This window comes from Epinephelus moara, chromosome 15, assembly GCF_006386435.1.
Source record: "Epinephelus moara isolate mb chromosome 15, YSFRI_EMoa_1.0, whole genome shotgun sequence".
NCBI classification, from domain to species: domain Eukaryota; kingdom Metazoa; phylum Chordata; class Actinopteri; order Perciformes; family Serranidae; genus Epinephelus; species Epinephelus moara.
Window position 1 is genome coordinate 7,376,527 of NC_065520.1, and position 21,536 is coordinate 7,398,062.

Sequence of the window (21,536 nt, forward strand, 5' to 3'; positions counted from 1 at the left end):
TCTTCTGTTGACAAAGCCACCGAGTGTAAAGAGACAGAGAGAGACGGAGCGAGCAAGTAAGCCAACGAATCAATGAATGAAGGAGTGTAGCTAATACTTTCCCAAACGAGGGAGGGAGGGAGCAGGAGACGGGGGGATTAAGAGAATAAGCGAGCGAACGGATTCACGAATGGAGTTTCCTTTAAGCTCAGAGTAGAAAGGGGGAGTTGAGGAAAGGAAGAGGAGGTGAAAGGAGGGAGGAGTGGGAGGGGGGAGATTAGCGAGAGCAAGCAGAGTGAAATCAATTTTTAATTTTCAACTCGACTCTCAAGCAAAGTTTTTCAGGCACACGGGTGAATGGAAGGGGACTACTACTGCCAAAGCTTTTTGGGTATATCACAAAGCAAATAAATTTACATCACAAACACATTGCATTAAAGTTATGAAAGCTCAAAAATGTACAGCGTTGAATAGGAGAATTGATGCAATTTTATACAAAATTGAAGAGCGGAGGGAACGAGAGTGGAGAGGGGGTTTGAAAAAACAGATTCGAAGCAGTGAGCGAGGGGAGGAGATAAAGAGAGGGCCAAAAAAAGAAAGAAAGAGAGCTGGTTTTCAACTTCAACAATGACAAGAGAGGCAGCAGACGGGGGCGTTATCGACCTGGAATTAACCGGGATCAGAAGAGAGTGACAGAGCAAAGCAGCTGCATAAAGTTGGTCAGATGTGGGCCTCTGCTGTGAATATAGAGAAGACCAAGATCATGATTTTAATGAATAGGCCCACATGTCAGGGAAATCCAAACAGGGCTCCACCAAACTCTACATATTCAGAACTACAGCTAAGATACACAGGCAATTTAAATGAGGATATGGATGACCCTGGCGAAAAAGAAAAGACGACTGTCCAAGCCATGAAACCATGCAGACCTTTTCAAACCTGGCAGACAATATTCAGTTCAATAGGGGACTGTATGAAAAGTATTCTAAATTATTATTCTGCCAGTTTAAAAGAGTAAGGGCTGCCAGAAAGCCAAAATACAAGAAAAAGTACACAGGTGTAAAAATGGACAAATATTCAGTGAGACAAATATCAGTATAAAGCAGTTCAGGGTTGAAGAGAAACTATTTCACTTTTTGTAGAGACAGTGAAGTGTCAACGGGTCCTTGGTGGAGCAGGTGGAAAGTTTCAAGTACCTTGATGTCCACATCACTGAGGGTCTGACCTGGACGCTGCATACTGAATCAGTGATGAGAAAGGCAAGGCAGAGGGTGTTTCACCCCAGACTGGGAGTGTGGTGCTGCTGGAGCACACTGAAACGACGCTTGTAAGGACACAGAATAATCTGGTTGAAATTCATATAGTGTTTAATTGTTTCAAGAGCTTGAAGATCCAATTATTACTAAAGTGTGTGTCATGCAAGAAAGACAATAAAAACAAATGGAGGCAATGGAGTGGTTTGTTGCCATATTGACATTTAAGTTGTGTTGACTGATTCATGACGTCAATTCATGCATTGAGTTATGTACTATAAAGTTGCCGGTAGTTGCCGGCAGTAGACTTTGAGCAGCAAAGTGAATCAAATTATTTTTTTATCAGTCTTCAGCCAGCTGTTAACTAGTAAAGATGAAAAGGCAGCAACACATCCTTTCATTTTATCGTTACAGTCGACTACTGTATGTAAACTTGCCACCGTAGGAACAGTGATCATAACGTTAAAAAAAAAAAAAAAAGCCACAAAAATAAGGCCAGGAGAATCATTAAAGATCCCAGCCACAGGGATAACTGCCTTTTCTCCCTGCCAAGGTCGGGAAGAAGGAACCGAATATACCAAGCCAGTGCTAAGAGGCTCAGGACGAGCTTCTATCCTCAGCCACTTGGATCCTAAATGAAGATGCTGCCAAGGTCTGCCCAATCACACACATATATACATTGAAGAGATTGATGGGAAAACATTTCACTGTAAATGTGTCTCATGATTTCATGTGAAAGGTAAATTGCTTGACTGGTTGACTGAATGAGAAAGCAAAAAAGTAAAGGATAGAGGACTTGACTACCTGGTGGCGGGTGAATGCTTGCTGAAGTGCTCAAGATTTTGGTATTGGTACTGACCCATATCAGTTTTGCCACAAGTGAAGGGGATAGCAATGTACTGCATGTTCTGTTCACGCACACACCTTGAGCTCCTCCACGGCCTTGCGAAGCTCTTCAGGTGTCTTGTATGTGAAATCTCTCTCCAGGTAGTCTTCCTCTGCCTGGTTGATCCATTCTTGCATCTCCTGCATTTCCTTCCTCAGAGCCATGGTCTTATCAAGGCCGCCTTTCAGAGCGGACTTCTTAGCGTAGGCCTAGACAGAGGAGAAAAACCCACATAGCAACGCAAACACTCGAGGTTACATGTACACATTAAAGCAGGAAAAAACATCCTCTGGATGAAGGTTACACACCTGTTTGCAGACCATCTCCCACTGGCCGTTGAGTTCGTCTAGTTCTTTCTGGATGTGGATGGCAAACGGTGGCTCAGCCTCTTTCTTTAGGTACAGACCCACTTCATTGATGCCGTTGACACTGGGTTGGATGGTGTGGATGTCGTTCACCAGAGCCTGGCCAATCACAGTGCAGGACGGAGGTTATGCAGGTGAAATTATTACCATCATAATTCCAGTCTTATTGAGAAACCTTTAATTTCTTTACAAGTAGTCATGAAAAAAGTCATGAAAAAAAGGTGCTTGCTCAGTTTCAATTGCCTTTTTACTTCACTGAGAGATATTTTACAGACTCTGGGATATTTTATGAATTCCCTGAGGCATTTTTATTCCAAGAAATTTCTGAGAGAAAAAAAGTAACTTCATGGTGAGAAGCAATAGTTTAATGTCAAGTAATGTCAAGATGCATGGTTTCCTTACTGTGCATTGCTCTAACTGTTTCTCCAGAGCTTCAGAGTCTCCCAGAGCCGGCCATTCCTCATTCAGAAACACATCCACATCTGCCATCCACTTCTTTAAAGTCTTTACATCATTCTGGCCAACAGAAAAGAAATGGGTATTAAAATAAAGATATGTCCACGAGCAGATCTAGCAACGTATCGTACTCCCTGTGATCAGTCGCACCTCAAACTGCATCAGTTTGGCCATGAGCTCCTGTATTCTCTGGGCGTTGTCTGCCAGCGTGGTGCCGAGTCTTCTCCAACGCGCCATGACGGCATCCATTTCTATGCGATACCTGCAGAAAATCAAAGAGGCTTATTGGCTTGCGTCTTCATTCCTACTACGCTGTTTAGAATGCTAATAAAAATGAATATAAGGAAAAGTGGAACAGCTCTCCCTTGTGCCAGGACTTTTTCAAAGTTTTCCTCCAGTGGCGGACTTGTTTGACCATGAGAACACAGCCTCCCTCTTTAATTTCTCTAATCACCTCCTTGAGAAGCTCGTCCTTGCAATATTTTAGCATACCCAAAAAGCCTGTTGATATCCGTCTTTCATGAAGTTTAAAAGTAGGTGTGTTTCTCCTTCAGACCAGAAATGTGGGCTTTTCTTTTGGGCATGCATTTCTACCTCAGCCTTGCAAACAGTTGGTTTGCGTACAACACATTCATGTCAAAGCACAGAGGCAAGAGGCAGTGTTTCCCTCAATGTGGTAAAATCCCCAGTTAAGACATATATTCTGAATTTGCTGTATACATGTCCAAAGAATGCTCCCAAAACCGAAATACTACCAGCATATCCCACATGTCCAATGCACCAAATTCCTTCTTGTGTCAAACTTTCCTTCAGTGGATTACATAGCACTCTGTTATTTTCCATGTCTCACTTTTGGCTGATGTCTGGTGGAGCTTTCTGGAAGACCTGCTCCACAGCTGATGTTAGGTAGTCCACCTCCCCCTGGTGTTCAGCCAGAGCCACCTGGAGGTTCTGCAGGGGTGAAAAAGAGACATGGTGGAAAAAAGGCAGAGGCAGGGTGGATGGTTGGGTAGAAGGATATAGAGAGAAGACATAAGTCAGAAGAGCTCTTTTGGCCACTTTGCCTGACAGGTGGAGGTTGTGTACACAGTGGGAGGAGGTCCAGATGTAGAAAGTAGGGTGCTGAGTCGGGCCAAGACTAAATAAACGGATAAATACATAAAAAATGGAGCGTTTGCTGCAATAGGAGGAGATCCAGATGTAAAATAGATTCTATTCTCCTGACTTTGTGTGTGTGAGGATCTATGAAAAGCAGGGGAAATAGCAGAGTGAGGGATGACGAGCATGAGAGGTTACGGGGCTGCCACTGTTAACATTTTGTAACGAAAGCCTTTTCACACTATTTGATTTTGCTTACCCTGCTGTGCAGGATGAATTACAAGTGGATAGGTGAGGGAATTCCTGGTGAACTTTAGGTGGGTTGCAGTGGAAGATTTGGGGCAAGAGGCTTAGTTTAGCTTAGTTCAAGCACAGCCCCTGGACAGGACATCCGTCAGTTACTATGGCTTACCCACAATCCTTCTGCTGCAACACTGAATCCCAAGCAGGGAGGCATTAGAGACTATTTTTGCTCAAAGTTCTGGCTTTTTCTTTTCTTTCCTCCCCCTCTCTCGCTCAATGATTTGTATCCAGCTCCAGTGGAGAGCAGGGAAACACATGGACGAGCCTCTTTCTGTAAACTACCACTTTCACTTCTGAGCTCTCTTATTAAAGATCCAATGGAAGGGTGAGGAGGTGATACATCACAATGCAAAATAATACAAAAATAATGCCTGTGACTCTCTTTGAACCCATGACCACCTGTTGATGGACAGCCTTCCACCCACAGGGTTGTGTAATAGGAGAGATATAATATGATATATACCATTAGACAACAGAGATATTACTATATCGCAGTCATATGTAACTCTGGTTTGATGCTGCCTCCTACTTCAATGGTGGAGGGTCTTAGGGTCATTACTGTGGTGGCATCTCAATACTGTAATGAATGTATATTGTTTTCATGCACCTTTGACCAGCTTTTGCAAAGAAATATATCCAGCAGACACTAAACAACCTGTTACACAGTCATCAAAATGCCATTCAAACAAAGGTTAAATACACAAACTGCCTTTTGAGGTTCACTGTGTGTGTTTGATTACAGTGTAAGAAATCATGGATTGTAGGGTTGTGATTTGTACTATCAATGCTCGTAATGCCAGCTGGCGTGTACTTCACAGCACCTTTACATCCAGACTGTGTCAGTCAGACAGAAGCAATACATTTGTGTTATTTCTTAACAAAGCTTGTGTCGTACTCCAGTCTCACACAAGTGTTTTGGGACTGTCTCACGCTAACTGCACATGGCTTCATGTTGATCTGAGACATGCCTGACCAAATCAATTTCTCATCCTCCTTTCACAATCCACCAGCAACCAGATAACAAACCACAATCAACCCAGGCATATTTACTTTCACTATCAGACAAAATGCTTTCAATTAATTTTTTTGTCTGTAATGGATGAAATTTGAACCGTGGCTCCAGTGTCCAAGTCTCTGGCTTTGTTGACCCAAAACACACCACAACAACAAGGCTTGGGATATATTCCCCAGCCCTATTGTGGTGTGATACTATATCGTGGTATGAGACTAGATATTGTCTGAGACTAGATATTGTGTTTTCCTGGCTTTAAAGGCTGCATTACAGTAAAGTGATGTAATTTTCTAAACTTATCAGACTGTTATAGCTGTTCAATTATTTGGCTTTACCCACTCAGTCATTCTAGCAATGTTACTGTTGATTATTTAATGTATCAAAAATCTCAATGTTAAAATATTTGGTGAAAGTACCAAGAGTCAGCCCTACAATATCGTTATTGTGCTATTTGATAAAATATATTGTGATATCTGATTTTATCCATATCGTCCAACTGTACCACACTGTCCTACCTAAGAGTTCTTCAGAATGCTACAACGTCACGCTTGACAACATTCATAATTCTTACTGCCACATATGGCCTTCTTTAAGCAAACATGAGTTATTTCAATCATTTTAGCAAATGACCAGTGCTGTTGTTTCTCTTGAGAGGACAGTCTCTACTGAGTTAGCCACCTTTTTAATATATGTTGGTCACTGCTGAAACAACATGTTGCAGTAGTTTGCTAATAGTTCTACTACATTTGTATTTGCATGGTGATTCAAGAAGATAAATTACTTTTTTGCATTTTTTTTGTATAGTAAATTACTGAAACTACAGACAATCTTATACGGAGCGCAGGAAGACACATCTAAAGTTGAGCATTCTGTCATGAGTAGTGGGGTATTTTCTTTTCTTTCCCTTTTTTCTATTATTTTTATTAGGAATTTAAAAGCACAACAACTCAAAAGAGTATCATGACACAAAGTCCCAGAGGACAGCCCTTAAAAGCATTGCTAAAAACACGTATTTCCAAAGTGGTTCTTGGTTAACTTTTCGTATGACCTGTGAATAAGTGGGCACTTTTTGCATTTAACTGCGCTTTTTTGCTGGCATGTGACTTTTCTGTACTATATTTTGTTATAATTTCAAATCTCATGTAAATTGTCAATATGATAATTTTTTTACAAAGTAGTTTGAGCTACTTTCTCGAAGTAGCTGGTTGACCAAACTATATTTTATCCTGAGGGCAGCTTTGTTGAAGTTCACCTTCTTCCAGCGTAAAGTAATTAGTAGCTTGCAAAGGTATACTTTCAAAATAGCTTCGCCAACACTGACAATCCAATCTAAATGACGGTTTAACTGGGAGAATGTGACTCTCGAAACTGCAGTCTTCAATCAATTATCCATACAATCAACCCCTACTCACTTCTCACTACATCACTACTACAAAGTCACAAATCAATCACACAATGTAATAACACCAAAATAATAAGCAGTGATTGAATGCTGCAATCAGCTCTTTAATAACTTCTCCCAGCTGCTGTTGATGATATTAATAATCATCTGTCATGTGCTTCAACCAATCAGGGCTGTTTTAATATCTGCTAGAGTTCTGTTTTCCTAACACTAGGTCAGGATTCAAACCAAGTTCCCATCCGACAGGAGCGCTCATTACTTTAATGAACAAAGTAAGTGGAGAGAAACATGCTACCGTCACCTGGGTAAAGGAGATGTTTCCAACCACACATACGTGCACACACACGCGGAAGTCTCTTTGAGTGACGAGAGGGGAAAGACTTGTGCTGGAAATTAATGACAGCTTATCAGTATGCAGAATGAATTCTTAATTATTATCTACAATCAACTTTAATTAATCTCAGGCTACAAGGCTTGATCTCCCTGCTATGCTACAAGACCATTATCAAGTTTAAAGAGGGTGCGCTCACACACACACACACACACACACACACACACACACACACACACACACACACACACACACACACACACACTTTTTCCCCTATTGTATAACCTTGACTTTAGTCAAAGATAGAAATAAACACTTTTAAAACAACATGAGTCATAAAAAAACGACCTTGTATGATTTTGACTGGAATTACGGATTAAAACTGACACAATGGAAAATGTGTATGCGTATGTACTCACCTCCGTATTGTATGCATACTGACACAAACTGCACTGGCGCTCTGTGTGTGTGTGTGTGTGTGTGTATCTGTAGGTAGATATTGTGATAAACAGAGACACTGATTTGCTCCACTGGGATTTTGCTCACCCGCCTCTCATAATTGCAGAGTTGTAGACAAACACACACCAATAGCAGACTGGCTCTGGCCTGCTCTCTGCATGTTAATGCAGATGCGAGTCTGGCTTCAGGAAATCGACGATTTTCACTGAAATTGAAATTCTATCTGCTTGTTTTTAGGCTTCTGAATGTGCAGTTTAGCTTGCTGATGGAGCTGCTGCTTTCAATGAAGACTGCTGTTAAGGATACAGGACAGCAAATATGGTGCAAGGTGTGAATGTATACTGTTTGTATAATGATAGCTTTAAAGTCTGATGAAAGAGGATCTTATGATTGTATTTTATTTACATTTTACAAAATACTGTGATGTGAACTGCACATTCTTTTTATACTTTTATACTTTGTAATGTAATTTTAACTTTGTACTATGGGCCTCAGTTCAGTCCTTGGACAATGCACATTGCTGCCCAAACTACAACTTCTAAAAATGGCACTACTCTTTCATTTTTATTCAGACATACAGTTCCTATTTCATAGTATCTTTTCATGTCTTTATTATCATTTTCCTTTTATGTCTGTTTCTGCACTATGTGTGTTACTTGTATGTGAAAACTTACTTAGCAATAAACCGGATTATTATTCTGATCCTGCGCAGCATCTTGATTTGGTAATTCACTCTTAAAACAGGACCAGAACATAATTTAGAGAGGGGCTGATCAAACATTAAACCAATGAGATATCAGTTAAGTTGAAAAATGAACTACTGAATTTACACTTAAGGTAAAAATGATGCCAAATAAAACAAGAAAATCAAACATTTGCATGACATAATGACTATAATGAGGGTTCTGTTGTTCTCCTGAAAGCGTCTACACTTCCGGTACATGTACTTAGTTGAAAGAAATGGAGCACAAACACCTCCAGCAAACCCTTAAAAGCTTGTGGCTACCCAAACTGAGCTTTCATTAAAACAGCAACAACATCCAGCAAGAACACCACAACCACATGTGGAGAAAACAACAGATGCAACAACTCTTTCACTACCTACATGGGTGGAGTATCTTCAAGTGAGGTGGTCTATGTTGTGTGTTTGGTTGGGGTAAGTATGTTTGTTTGCATATACGTATGTATGTGTGTGTGTGAGGGTGTGAATAAATAAATGGGTAAAAGGAAGAAAAAATAAAGAATCAAAGTTGTATTGGGAGATGGAGGCGAGATGGATCAGTGGGGTTACAATTTTGTAGTTTCCAAAACAAGCCTGGCCAACAGCCTGGGTCACACAGGCAGGGCAGCCCAGTCGCCAGAACAAACCACAAATACATTACATTTTTACGTTTTATATCTATCATGTCAGTGTTTTTAAAGTGTATATAAACTGACATTGTAATCGGGAAGTGGAGGGGATGGCATGTAACCTCAGTGAAACGCCTGCCAAGGTGCAGATCACTGCAGACCACTATTTGAGACCAGCAAACAACAAAACCAGTAGTGATTTTGTGAGCCATTGCTGTGTTTCCAGCAGTTTAAAGGCACCAAACATGGGTGTTTTATAGCACCCCATTGCTGTTTTTGAAGGGGGTATATAGTGATTAAAAAGCAGAAAATGTTTTTGGAGACATTGCTTCATTTCTGACTGTATTGTGAGACCAAAACCTGGTATTTTAAGCCAAAATGTTATCTTTTACTAACTATAACCGAGTAGTTTTTGTGCTCTATCTGAACAACAACATCGCTGACACGTTAAGTTTCATTACATTTGCATAAAATAATATGCAAATGTAATGTATCTGTAGTTTGCAGAAACGTATAATGCCAGGTGAGGGGAGCACTAAAAGGGGAAGTCCACCCCAGAAGTATAATTATAATATTATTTGTAATAAGTATAATAATATTACAAACAGAACTTAGGATAATATCTGTACACTGTATTGTGCCACCTAAAAAGACTCCTTTGCTATTAATACTGGGTTACATTTCAAGCAAACTTAGTTTAAAACGACCTCTCCTTTTTAAAAGGACACTCCAGCTGCCTTAATGATTCGTTCTACAAGGGTTTTATGTTTACAATGGTGATTTGGGGATGTCCTAGTGTATCAGATGCATGCAATTTACTCAGTAGGTTGTGGGTATGAATCAGACTCTTGGTTAATGGGGCATGTCATCTGTTTTCTCTCCCTTCTTTATCCTCTGCCTGCTACCTCAAAGAGCAGCAGAGAAGCATCCTTTAAAAGAGTGCTGCTTTGGCAGTTTGGCATCGCCAGTGGCCATATAACTTTACTACGCGCAGTAAAAACTGATTACAGTGTTATACAGCCCCACAGGATTAGAGAGCCAGCACCATTTTGGCACTTTATGGGAATTTGTAAATAGATCTGAGCAGCAGCGTTGTCAAGAGCACACAGAATGATACAGAGCAAATCCACCTATCAGCTGAATCACTGTTGACTCCTAGTGGATGATGGGATTAGAGTATACCCACTTAACAGCATAATTACCTCTGATTCATACCAGATGTGAGGTGCTATTATACCAACCTCTAACATTACACCATACTACATGATTCAAGCCCTGATACGTTAAAGGGACAGTTCACCCCAAAATCAAAAATATATATTTTTCCTCTTACCTGTAGTGCTGTTTATCAGTCTAGATTGTTTTTGTGTGAGTTGCTGAATGTTGGAGATATCAACTGTAGAGCTTACTGTCTTCTCTTGAGTATAATGGAAGTAAATGGTACTCAGCTTGTGGTGCTCAAAGTGCCAGAAAAATACATTTGAAAAACTCAACAGCAATGTCACTTTCCGGAGATCATGACCTGGTTACTGAAGATAATCCACAGACCTTGTTGTGAGCAGTTTCATGTAGGAACTATTGAACTGAACTACACCTGCCAACCGTATCATCACGCGTGCATCTACTCATGGACGAGAGGCTCTTGCTCGCGACGGTGCGAGACATAAACATTAATGGCAACCTCCTTGGCTGAGCTGTAACGTTAGGTAGCTCAGCAGTGCTACATGAACTAGCAGTAAATGTACACTTCCTTCTGGGCAGTGTAAGGTTGGCGAATATAGCTACATAGAAAGAAAATAGTTCCTACATAAAACTGCTCCCAACAAGGTCTGTGGATTATCTTGAGTAACCAGGTCATGATCTCCGGAAAGAGACGTTGCTGTTGAGCTTTCAAATGTATTTTTTTAGCACCATAAGCTGAGTGCCATCTAGTTCCATTATACTGGAGAGAAGGCAGACATCTCTACAGCCAATATCTCTAACACACTGCAACTCACACAGAAACAATCTACACTAATAAAAAGCACCACAGGTCAGTTGTTATGTGAGCAGTGACGGCAGTAGTTACTGTACAAGTTGAAATCAAAGTCAAAGATCTAAAGGTGGCTGGTCAGGTGGCATGTAACCGGTGAAAGTGGCTGAAGCTTCGGTGAAAGTGTAAGAAACCAAAGCAAGAAAGGTATGAAAGGGTAGAGAAAACTGAACTGATGTGTGGAAGCATTTCTCAGTTTTATTAATTAACTGTGTGCATCTAAATCTACAAAGTGCCACGCTATAGATATTATAGAGATTATTACAGAGATGAGATTATATTATATTATAGAGATTGGATAATAAAAAGAAATGTATCACTCATCTGCAGACCTAAGTGTGTGTGTGTATTTACCTGAACGTCCTTCAGTCTCTGCTCCATGATAGGATATTCTGTAACGGCCGTGGATGGGACAGCCAGCTTGGCCTCGCACTGTTGTAACCATGCCAACAGTGTTGATATGGTTTCCTTATAACGAGCCGGGGGCAAGCTCTCTAAAACTAGAGACAGACAGAGAGAGATATATGTCAGTGAGGCAGTCAGGCTATCAGTGCTGATGTGGCGCTGCAAACTGCAGAGACTTATAAAAACTGATTTATACCTTTTAATTGAGCATCCAAACATGTGGACAAATACCATCCTGAATACATATTTTCTTTTGTTCTACCTTTGTGTACAATTAAAAAGAACAAAATCCATCTTTTGCTAGGATGCACTCTATTTCAGTTTTAACTGACAGGCTGAGTTGCTGGGCTGGACTTACTGGCTTTGTCCTGAACTGGTTCTGTGCTTCCAAACACAATCATCTCTCTTCCTTGGCCATAATCAGGTTTGGGGTGCCTCATGGGTCAATTTTGGGTCCTATTTTATTTTCCCTATATATGCTTATTCTGGGTGAAATTATTAAACACCATTGAGGAACATCAAATGTTTATGCTGAGAACATACAGCTATGAGTTTCAATAATGCCCACTGACCCTGGTATGCTGCACATTTCAGCATACTGATGTTAGGGCAAGTACAGCCATTAACGGTGTGGCTGTAGACCAGTGGTGGAATGTAACTAAGTTCATTTACTAAGTACAAATTTGAGGTATTTGTACTTTACTCCACTAGATTTCAGAGGCAAGTGTTGTACTTTTTACTTCACTACATTTATCTGAGAAGATACAAATTAAGATTTTTTTTAAGGTGTTTTCTTATAAATTAACTGTCCCAACAGTAAATACAAGTGCAGCTAAAACAATTACTTGATTAATCAATTAGCCATTTGATAGCTATTTTGATAAACAGATATAACAGAGTGTGGTATAGTACTTTTACTTAAGTACAGGAACTGAATACTTCCTCCACCACTGCTGTAGATTATTTTATTGTGGTTATATTGATTTGGTTCTAGTCAGTAACGTCCTTTGTAAGTTTTGTTAAGAAAAGTGCATTGTAAATAAAATCTAGTATTATTATTATTTGAGTGAAGTTATTCATGTGAAAAATGATATTACATGCCAGGGCCCCGACACATGAAGCCAATGGTCGGCCATTGGTCAAAGTAGGGCCGTTGGTGGGCGTTACTTCATTTTTTGCGGTGTGTACTGCACTGTTGGCACCAGTCCGCCCTTGTTGGCTATTGCTGAATCATGCTGAATCAGTGTTGGAGCTGGCGGAGCCTAGCGCTAAAGGAAATCCTTCTGCTTGGCAGTTCAGCTCAGTACACGTGAAGAGCAGAGGAAGTGAAGAAAGCAAATAAGCAACTAGAGTCAAGAGGGCGTGAGATTGAAACAAACTTGTTATATTAGGTAAGATTATTTCTTTAGTCACTGAGCTCTTTAGCAGAAATGGTTCCTAATTGTTTGTGTTAGTGTTCACTTGCACACAGTGAATAAATTTTGTTCTTTCAACATCTTGTTGTGTTGTTTATGTGCTGCCTGGCTAATTAGCACCTTGAGTTCGGCCTTTGGGTCTTCTAGTTTTACTTTCGAATGACGAATACAGACGACTGCTGCCTGCTGGTACGGAGAATTATTTACTCTCATGCAAATGCAGAACATGCAAGCGAGTTGGCCACTGGCTGATGTCTTTTTTGTGTGTTTACGTGCAACTTTGCCGACGTGCCGAGACACAGACGACATGAGGTGATGCAACTGTGGGCCTTCGTTGCCAGTAGTTCTTTGATGTTGCTTTGTCGTGTCTGGGCCCTTATATTTAACATCCCTCATGAAATATCTGGAAATCAGATATTTCTATATCTAAATGTTCCACATGTGCAGTGTTGTCCTTATTTTGAATACTTTCAACTCTTACATTTACAGCAATTTATGACTTTCATATTTTATGATGTACTAACCTCACCTCGTAACCTTTGAATTCGTTCCAATAAAGGTACTCTGATTTGATCTGAAGTGACTTCGAGAAATGTGCTGACCTGACCTGATCTGACTTCCGAGGCAGAGAGAGAGGATGCCACAAAAGGAAAATGTCTCATTTAAATAAGTGCTGCATCTTTTCGAAAAAATCTTTTCTATATGCTCTCAACTGCACTTGAATTCAGCACAGTAATCTGTCTGTGTGTCCTTTACCCAGTTCATGTGTATGTTGGTAATCTCACCCCTGGCGTGGGCGAGAAAAGCGCAGTGTGTGGCACGATGGAAGAGGCTGTCTGAGTGAGTAAAAAAGTATAGTTTGTCTGGTTGGCTGTCAGCATCTTTTCTTCTCTCTCTGTCTTTTGTCCCACCCTCTACATCTTCCTCTCTCAATGTCAGTGTCATTTTCTCAGTAGCTATATTCTTTCCATTGGTCTCTACCCCACTGATATAAATAGCTATCTGCTCTCATTTTGTTTCAGCGTCTGTCTGATTTAGCTTTTCTTGTCTTGATGGCCGCAGCTTTCAGCTTCTTTTTCTATCTCATTAAGTCTCACTGTCACAGAGAGCATCTTAACACACACATGCACAGAGAGAGGAGCACTACAAATTTAACTAAATGACTCACTGTCACTAGCTGCTTACCATGACGACAGGTGAAAAGGTCTAACCAGGTGAGCACTGACTAACTGTTTACACATGAGTCACTCGTCTTATAAACCAGCTCTGAAATTGGCCTCGTGATGTGATGTGAGCGTATGTAGTGTCAAGATGACACCCACATCTCTTAAAATTAGAACCTTTGAATGACATTTTCATTTGACTTGAGAACGTAGATCGCTTGAAACTTTACTGCAAAACCTGATAGCCAGGAGGAACTGTCAGAGCCCTGCAGGTGCTCAGAGGACCTGAGGTAAATCAAAACCTAATTTTGAAAAGTATTACCTTCCAAAAAGCATTTTCCCCACAGACCTCCATTATAAAAGAGGTGTCTGTAAACTGTTGACAGGTCACCTCTGACTGCAAACTAGAACGTCTTTAGCTTCTGTTGACGCATTTCCCAGTGAAACTAAATATTTCAGCAGACGAGGAAGGGGAAAAAAGTTAGACCTCCGCTACATTGTTTTGGAAATGAAAACATGCATAGGTTTTACCCATTGACATTAAAAACACATCTCTTCCTATCTCTCTCCATACTGTTCTGTTAGCTACAACCACCTGTGTTGTATCAAAGTCTGTTTCCCTGTCGAAAAGTGTTTCTTCCTGTTAAAGTGTAGCACTCCCTTTGGTGGTTAGAGAGGGAATATGGTTCAGGTTTGGTTCAGGTTTCGGTAGGGGAAATAAATACCAATGGGTAAACAGTCATCGACACAACACCGGCAGACAGTGAAGTGAGGCTAGCTAGTCACACAAAGTCTTCGTAGTTATTGTTAAGATTTGTTTCTAGCATCACAAAATCAAAGAATGACGTAAATTCCCACATAATTGAGTCAATTTTTTTCATTTATATGGGACACAAGTTACCTGTTTTTATACTTCCTGTGAATTAAATCCAGTTAATCTCAATGTGTTTTGTATATACTCTTTTTTATCACAACTTGTTCCTGCCCCAATGTCACACAATGTTTGTTTTAGATCACTCTGTTTTTGTCACTCTGTTCCATTCAAGGTTGCTCAGTCTTAGTAAACATGTTCTGCTTCTAACCCGACCTTAAGGGTCAAATATTTCGAGGCCTTTTCGCCACCCCAGTCGCTGAACCCGTTGGCGAACCACTGCATTAAAAGGTGGACAAAGTTACACGTGTCCTGGGCCATTTCAGTGCATACCATAAAGGTTGGAATATGGGGGAATTCCAATTCCTGGCAGCTGTTTCGACCACAGGGAAGCGAGCTAGCTGTGCTAAGTCTCGGTGAGTAGCACAGATGTGTTTGCAAAGCAATGTTTAAAAAATTACTTAAATCTATTTATTCTTTTTACTTTTTTGAACACTGGCCTGATCGTGCAACTGGCCGATTGTATTTGCTGGCCCGACCAAACTTTTTACTGCCCCCAGGTCATCAGGCGATCCTTACTGTTAGGCTCTGGTTGATAATGAGCATTTTCATCTAAGCGTGCGTCCAATGGCAGAATTGTTTCTCCTCAGGAAATCTACGCTTCATTATGTTATTGTGTCCATTTGCAAATACCCATTAGATATTTTTTGGGGGGTTGTCAACATGGAGTCTGGCTTGAAGCTTTTCCTTCACTGTGAATATCTTCACTTGTCATTTCATGCATTTAGATCTCACGACGAATGTATTTAGTTGCTTCTCAGAGGCATATAAAAATGTCAGGTACATCAGGACTTTGGCCCAGCATTTAAATATGTGTTTGATGTCAGCGTAAAATCGAATAATGTGATTCCTGACAGATCTCAAAATAGAAATTCTCTTTTGTCTTGCCCTCTCTAACAGACGTCAGCGGTCAGTGTGAGCATTAATTCAGTACCGGAGCTGACAGAGATTCAGTGTTCTGCCCCGAGGATACGTCAACGAGGTGGATGTTTGTTGCAGCCAGGTCATAAAAGGCAGTCTTACCGTGCTATTGTATCGTCTTGAAAAAGGCTTTTTATAGCGAGTGTTTTAAAAATGTTTGCATTTTTGACTTTGATTCTCAGCCTAGGCAATAAAATAATGACTGTAATATAAGCACAGCATAATGAGTGATGTTTCCTGGCAGATTAATTTATTAAACAGCCGTCTACGATGCACCATGCTGTGCTGTACATTAATGCCTTGTGGAGGTAATTGGAGAGCAGATCATATGGAAACAGTACTGTATTCATTCTTGCATCTACCCACACTGTGCGACGTCGCTGTAGGCTGCAGATCTCAATGCATTTGTTCCGTTTTCAAACAACCACAGCTGTTTATGTACTAAACGTTGGGTGGTTGTTACTGTTGTGGGTAGAGACATTTGCCACTCTAAATCTGTCTGATACAGTGTGTGGGTTACAGCCGGCTGTCAAGGCTGACTTTCTGCAGCGGGAAACTGAACAGTCACTTATGTCCTCTAAATTGCTGAATCCAGAGTCCTACACAGACCTGGGAACAAATAGTACTAAAAATATACTGTTGGTTTTTCAAAGATTGAGAACTGGAACTCCACATCAATCTCAGAAAAACCAAAAGAAGTAGAAGTCCTGGTGTCATGAGAGGGCCACTGAGTGTCAGCCAAAACTAAATTAGCAGCACTTTTTTATTATAGGAGATCCACCAGTTCAGGTGGGTCTGTTTCCGTTTCAAAAATACTATTTACTGGTAGAATGGAATATGTGTGCCCTCTAAGTGGTCACCTGTGACAGCTAGGTTTAGGTTTTTGTGTACTAGTTCGTACTTTGTACATGACTCCAAAAAACAAGGTATAAATAAGGAGTGCACACTAGTAAATGATGAGTAGATGAAAATTAAACTGAGGAGTTCCCTGGCCAATCTACAGGAGTGAGATTAAAGCCAATCTGGGCATTTTTGTATTAATAGGAACTGATATTAAAGCCAGATGTTCATTCTGGGAACAAAAGCAACCTTGGGGCAGCCCCTTAGCATTGGGATTGAGCCAACCAAAAACTGTTGCATCTCTTTCTTCCTTCTTTCTTGTCATTTCTTTCTTATTGCTGTCTTAAAATGTCCAAATTATTATCATTAAAAACTACCCAGTTGCGCCCTGTAATGGGTCTACAGCATTGTGAGGAAGTGACCCATCAAGCCATACGATACAGAAACAGCAGCCAACAGCTACAATTAATGACAAGACAGCATAGATCATTGATCAATGTGAGCCACTTTGAGTTTAAAAATGGCTGTTCTGTGTCTACTTCATCGACTTTCTGAAGGTGAACCACATCGCTTGTGAAAACTTAATACTAAAGTTGAAAGGAGTCTGTCTTTTTAATTTTTTCGTCTAATCTTTCTTTGTTTTGCTATCTTACAATCTTCTGAAACACTATTTAAACTCGGTCAATAACTGCACAACAAATTTTGTTTGGAATGCAAAGTTTGTTTTTATGTGACACCTGAAACAGCTTGTTTGATAAAGTGCTCAGGCTTTTACAGATTTTTCAGAGAACTTTTATATCCATTTTGAAAACAACTCATTACTTCAAGTTTATTGTTTAACATCTCGAGGCCAGCCAATTTGCAAATCTACTGTCATTTGTCATCCAAAGATCCAAGGATTTGCCTCCAAAAGTTAAATACTTGCTGTTAAACTTTATGTATCAGTCAGAAGTGACTGATTGTGCTGTATTGAGAAAAACAACTGAAATAGCCTGGAGTCACTGCTGAATTGTCTTGGGTAATATTGCCTGTTTTTATTGTATTCTAGTCTGATTTTAAATTATATTGTATTTTAGGTTTCAGTCTAGCTTCTTCACCACATGTATCCACATGTGGCTGACAGTGTCTGGGTGGCGGGTGGTACTATAGGCTTAGTGATGTAGCGACTAAAAGGCCAGCTGGTAAACCACTGTAGCTGTCGAGCTAAAGGCTAACATGCTAGCCAGACAGGAATATGCTACAGCAAGTCAGCCAAAATCATGATCAGGGCATTTATAACTATGTGTACCAATGCAACTTGCAAATATGCCCCGCACTATTTTGATGTGATTTTTAAAATCATAACAACAGGATTAAGCGAGGACTGGCACAAGTGTGTTGCTTTGCAAGTGATGTTACAACGTCGGCTCTGCTCTGCCTGTGTCTGTCTCCAACTTAAGCAGCAGCTGGTGTGATCACAGGAATGCAAGTGACGGCTAGCTTGTTATATTGTATTCACAGGAAGTGTAAAACACGTTACCCGTGTCCCATATAAATCAAGAAACCTCACTAAATTGTGAGGGAATATTACTTTATTGTTTGATTTTGGGTTGCTGGATAATCATCTTGACAATGATTACATTTCAATGAAGGATATTTTGACTATTGAAGTCTGACAGTTGTGCACCACCTTAAAATACCTTCTTTCTAAAGACTTGTAAACATTGGTAAGTTCAGCTATGATCCCAGCAAACACCAGCAAACGTCAGAGCCAAGGTACCAAGAAGACTTTTTCTTTAGCACAACATATTGTTCTGCCTGTAAATGTTTTATTTACTATTTATATGTCTGCAAACATGCCTCTGTTGTGGAGCAGTTTAAATAGGACGGGATGTTTAAACACAGCTGATAATCTATGATTGCTTCCACCATTTTGGACTCTGGCTCCTCATTCCCTCAAAGTTGAACACTATGAAGAAGGCTTGCTCATCTGAGCAATTGTAGTGATTCTTTTGAAATTCATTATTTTACAGCAAAGTTTTGCTGTTTTAAAAGCTTTCACATTCATGTTTTGGTGGTGGGTGATTCACCATATGTCAACAGTCAAGTGTAGTGCCATAAAGGATAAAAATGGTGTCCAAAAATAAGACCTGTGTTTTGAAAAATGGAAAATCCTCAGGCTTTAAAGACTGCAGCACTTAGCTACTAAGTTCTGAAATAGAAGGGACAAAAGCAGGGGCCAGGAGGTGTAGTAAAAAAGTTCAACTCTGCACAAAATGCATTGCTGGCATTAGGTTTTTTACGGTGAATCACCATCTCTCGTCTCTCACCCAGTTGTAACTGCCTCTCTCTGGCCCTCAGATCCTCCAGGACTTTGTGGTAGTGCTCTTTGAAGGCATTGATGTCGGCGTCCAGGAAGGCTGAAGGGTCCTCCTCTCCTTCCTTCTCCTCCTTCAGAGCCTTCAGCTGCTTCTCCAGCAGGTCCACTTGAGGCTGCAAGGAGGCCAAGCGAGCGACCTCCTCCTGTTCGGACAAGATTCAGAAAACAGTCACATTATGGAAGACTGTTTTCTATGTGCCTTCATAATTGGCTAGAGTTATAGTAGTCATAATGTGCTGCATAACCCAGAACTCAGACTCGTAATGCATTATAGACGTGACCTTCATAGAAAGTATTACCCTCCATTCTAATTCAATAAAAACTGATCTGAGGAAAAGTATTGTGTTTTCATTTTTAAAGCTCCACTCCATTTGCCTTTTGCTTAATCAGTTGTATTTTACAGAAATGTTTAAATACACTCTCAACTGTTAATGAATATGAAGCCAAGCAGGAAATTGGACCAGCTCAGCAAAACCGAAATGTGAAACTTTCCCTCCTCGACTGTAGGAAGAAATCACTACTTTGTCATCACAGGAGGAGGATTGAAGACCAGAGCGTGGCTGAATGATTTTTTCTATACTTTTTAACATTTGGTTTGTGTTGAGCAAGCACCACATTAAAAAGACAAAGTGTAAGTTAGAATCATGATTTGATGTCAAACCAGTGGGTCTAAAGCAAGACAAAAATCATTTCTGGAAGTCAACCACTGATACTGTCAGCTGAAATGGTGACTATCTCTGACAGATTGTTTTAGCTGTAGCTTGTTACCTAATTAAACCATAGATTTTAATAATAACTAGATACCATACTCCAAGATGGTGCCAGTTCACTCCAGTGGAGTTGCTCCCTTGACACACATACCAAAAAAGGTTTCTAGCTTCTGGATTTACTTCTGTGGCATGGGTCCTACTGAATATGCGCAGTAGTGTTTCTCCCATCGGCCCCGCCTGCAAGTTCCTGCTTTAATCACTTTACTCAGCTTGAGTAAAGTTTCACGAATATAAAACCACCCTGGCTATACAATGGAAAGATTTATTACTGACCTTGTTTGCAGTCCGAGGTGTTCTATCAACAGTTTACAGATGTCTCTTTACAGTGTGGTCTATGGGGAACAAGCTTTTTGGGCTGCAGTGGATTTTTACGCTGCAATACCACAAGCAGCAACTAGGAAAAACTGGGCGGCTTTAAGGGGGTCTATGAGCTGATGAAAATTCCATCATGCCTCCAGCTGATATGTATTAAAACAATATACTGTGTAAAATAATGGACAAAGCCACTGACCTCACCGATTGGTTTGCGGACTCCCGTTTTGAGGCCTTGAGTTCATTGACAGGGTGGAGCTAACCCATATGCCAGTTGCTAGCTTGGTTAGCACAATGGATTTATGGCTTTAATTAACTGTGATAATGCTAGTGCTAATTTTCGTGAGCAAAAAACAGTCTTAAAACCATTAAAACACAATGTACTTACCGCAAAAACAGACTATCTGAGATCTAGAGGGTCTTTAAGTTCAACCAAACGCTGAACAAGATTATTTTAAGCGACCAAAACCTTACTTTCATGAACTGGAAACACACTAAAAATAGAGACAGCTACAATTACGTGGCCACGCTGTTAGTTACATTACTTTAAGCCTTGATAACATTTAAACAGGTGAGTTATACAAAAATGGTAGAGCAAAGTAGAGCAGACAAACTGTTAAAACCATTATCTAACTTTTTACTATTGTTTATTTCAATCCACAAACATACAGACATAAACTTCAATCCCACCCCACCTAACCACTTAAACTTGTCTGACATTTGTAGAGTTAAAATGCTATCAGCGACAGATAACACTGACATAGAGTGGCAGTATCAGTAAAACTGGCAGGAATAGACTGAGAAGGCCTGATTAAAAATATTGAGCTGCAGGGCTCTTTGTGTACCATCATTTGTAAACTACCATTATCATGAATCTTCACCAGAGCTAAACACAATGTTGTTTTAGATCAGTGTATTTAGTTCATCATTTATCAGACAACTCACATTTGCCTGAACATAGAGCCTCATCTGAATGGAGGCTGCGGTGAAACTCCCCTTGGCATTTGTGCACCGTCAATTTACATCCACTAAAAGGTCTTGTTATTGCCACTGACAGGCTCAGATTGTTATTATCAGTATCAGAAAACATTATGGAAAGTACCCCTACAGAGACAGGCATTTTTGTTAAAGAGTAAGATCCCTTTTGTTTAACCAGAAATTGCCATCACCAAACCCACCAGACTCCATCTAAATAAGGAGTAATTTACTGTAACTGGGTGTAGAACCTGCAAATTTTGACATCTAACTTTGTCAATTAAAGGCTTATTTTAACCAAAGCAGGGTTGGTGATTGTTAGAACAGTGGAAAGATGAACCAAGCTAGTTTTTGTGAGTTTTCATTTGTTTCTGTTGACTTTAAATGAAGTGTGTTTTACGATAATAAAATTAGTGTTTATTTAAATGGAGTCTAGTGGAATCAACAGAGGCAATTTTAGGGCTGTTTCTGGTTAAACAAAAAGGATCTTATTCTTTAACAAAAAGGTCTATCTTTGCA

The 21,536-nt window shown here is 40.2% G+C and overlaps 1 protein-coding gene across 4 annotated transcripts in view; it reads right to left on the reverse strand.

The window, feature by feature from the left end:
* dmd (dystrophin) overlaps positions 1-21,536 on the reverse strand; it is a 353,683-nt gene that overhangs the window by 120,259 nt on the left and 211,888 nt on the right. For all 4 annotated transcript variants that reach the window (XM_050063154.1, XM_050063152.1, XM_050063151.1 and 1 more), the window contains 7 exons: positions 18,911-19,103; positions 11,281-11,426; positions 3,790-3,890; positions 3,090-3,201; positions 2,886-2,999; positions 2,427-2,582; positions 2,157-2,327 (listed from right to left, as the gene is read on the reverse strand). In XM_050063154.1, the coding sequence (XP_049919111.1) occupies positions 2,157-2,327; positions 2,427-2,582; positions 2,886-2,999; positions 3,090-3,201; positions 3,790-3,890; positions 11,281-11,426; positions 18,911-19,103 (993 nt within the window). The remainder of the gene's footprint in view (positions 1-2,156; positions 2,328-2,426; positions 2,583-2,885; positions 3,000-3,089; positions 3,202-3,789; positions 3,891-11,280; positions 11,427-18,910; positions 19,104-21,536) is intronic.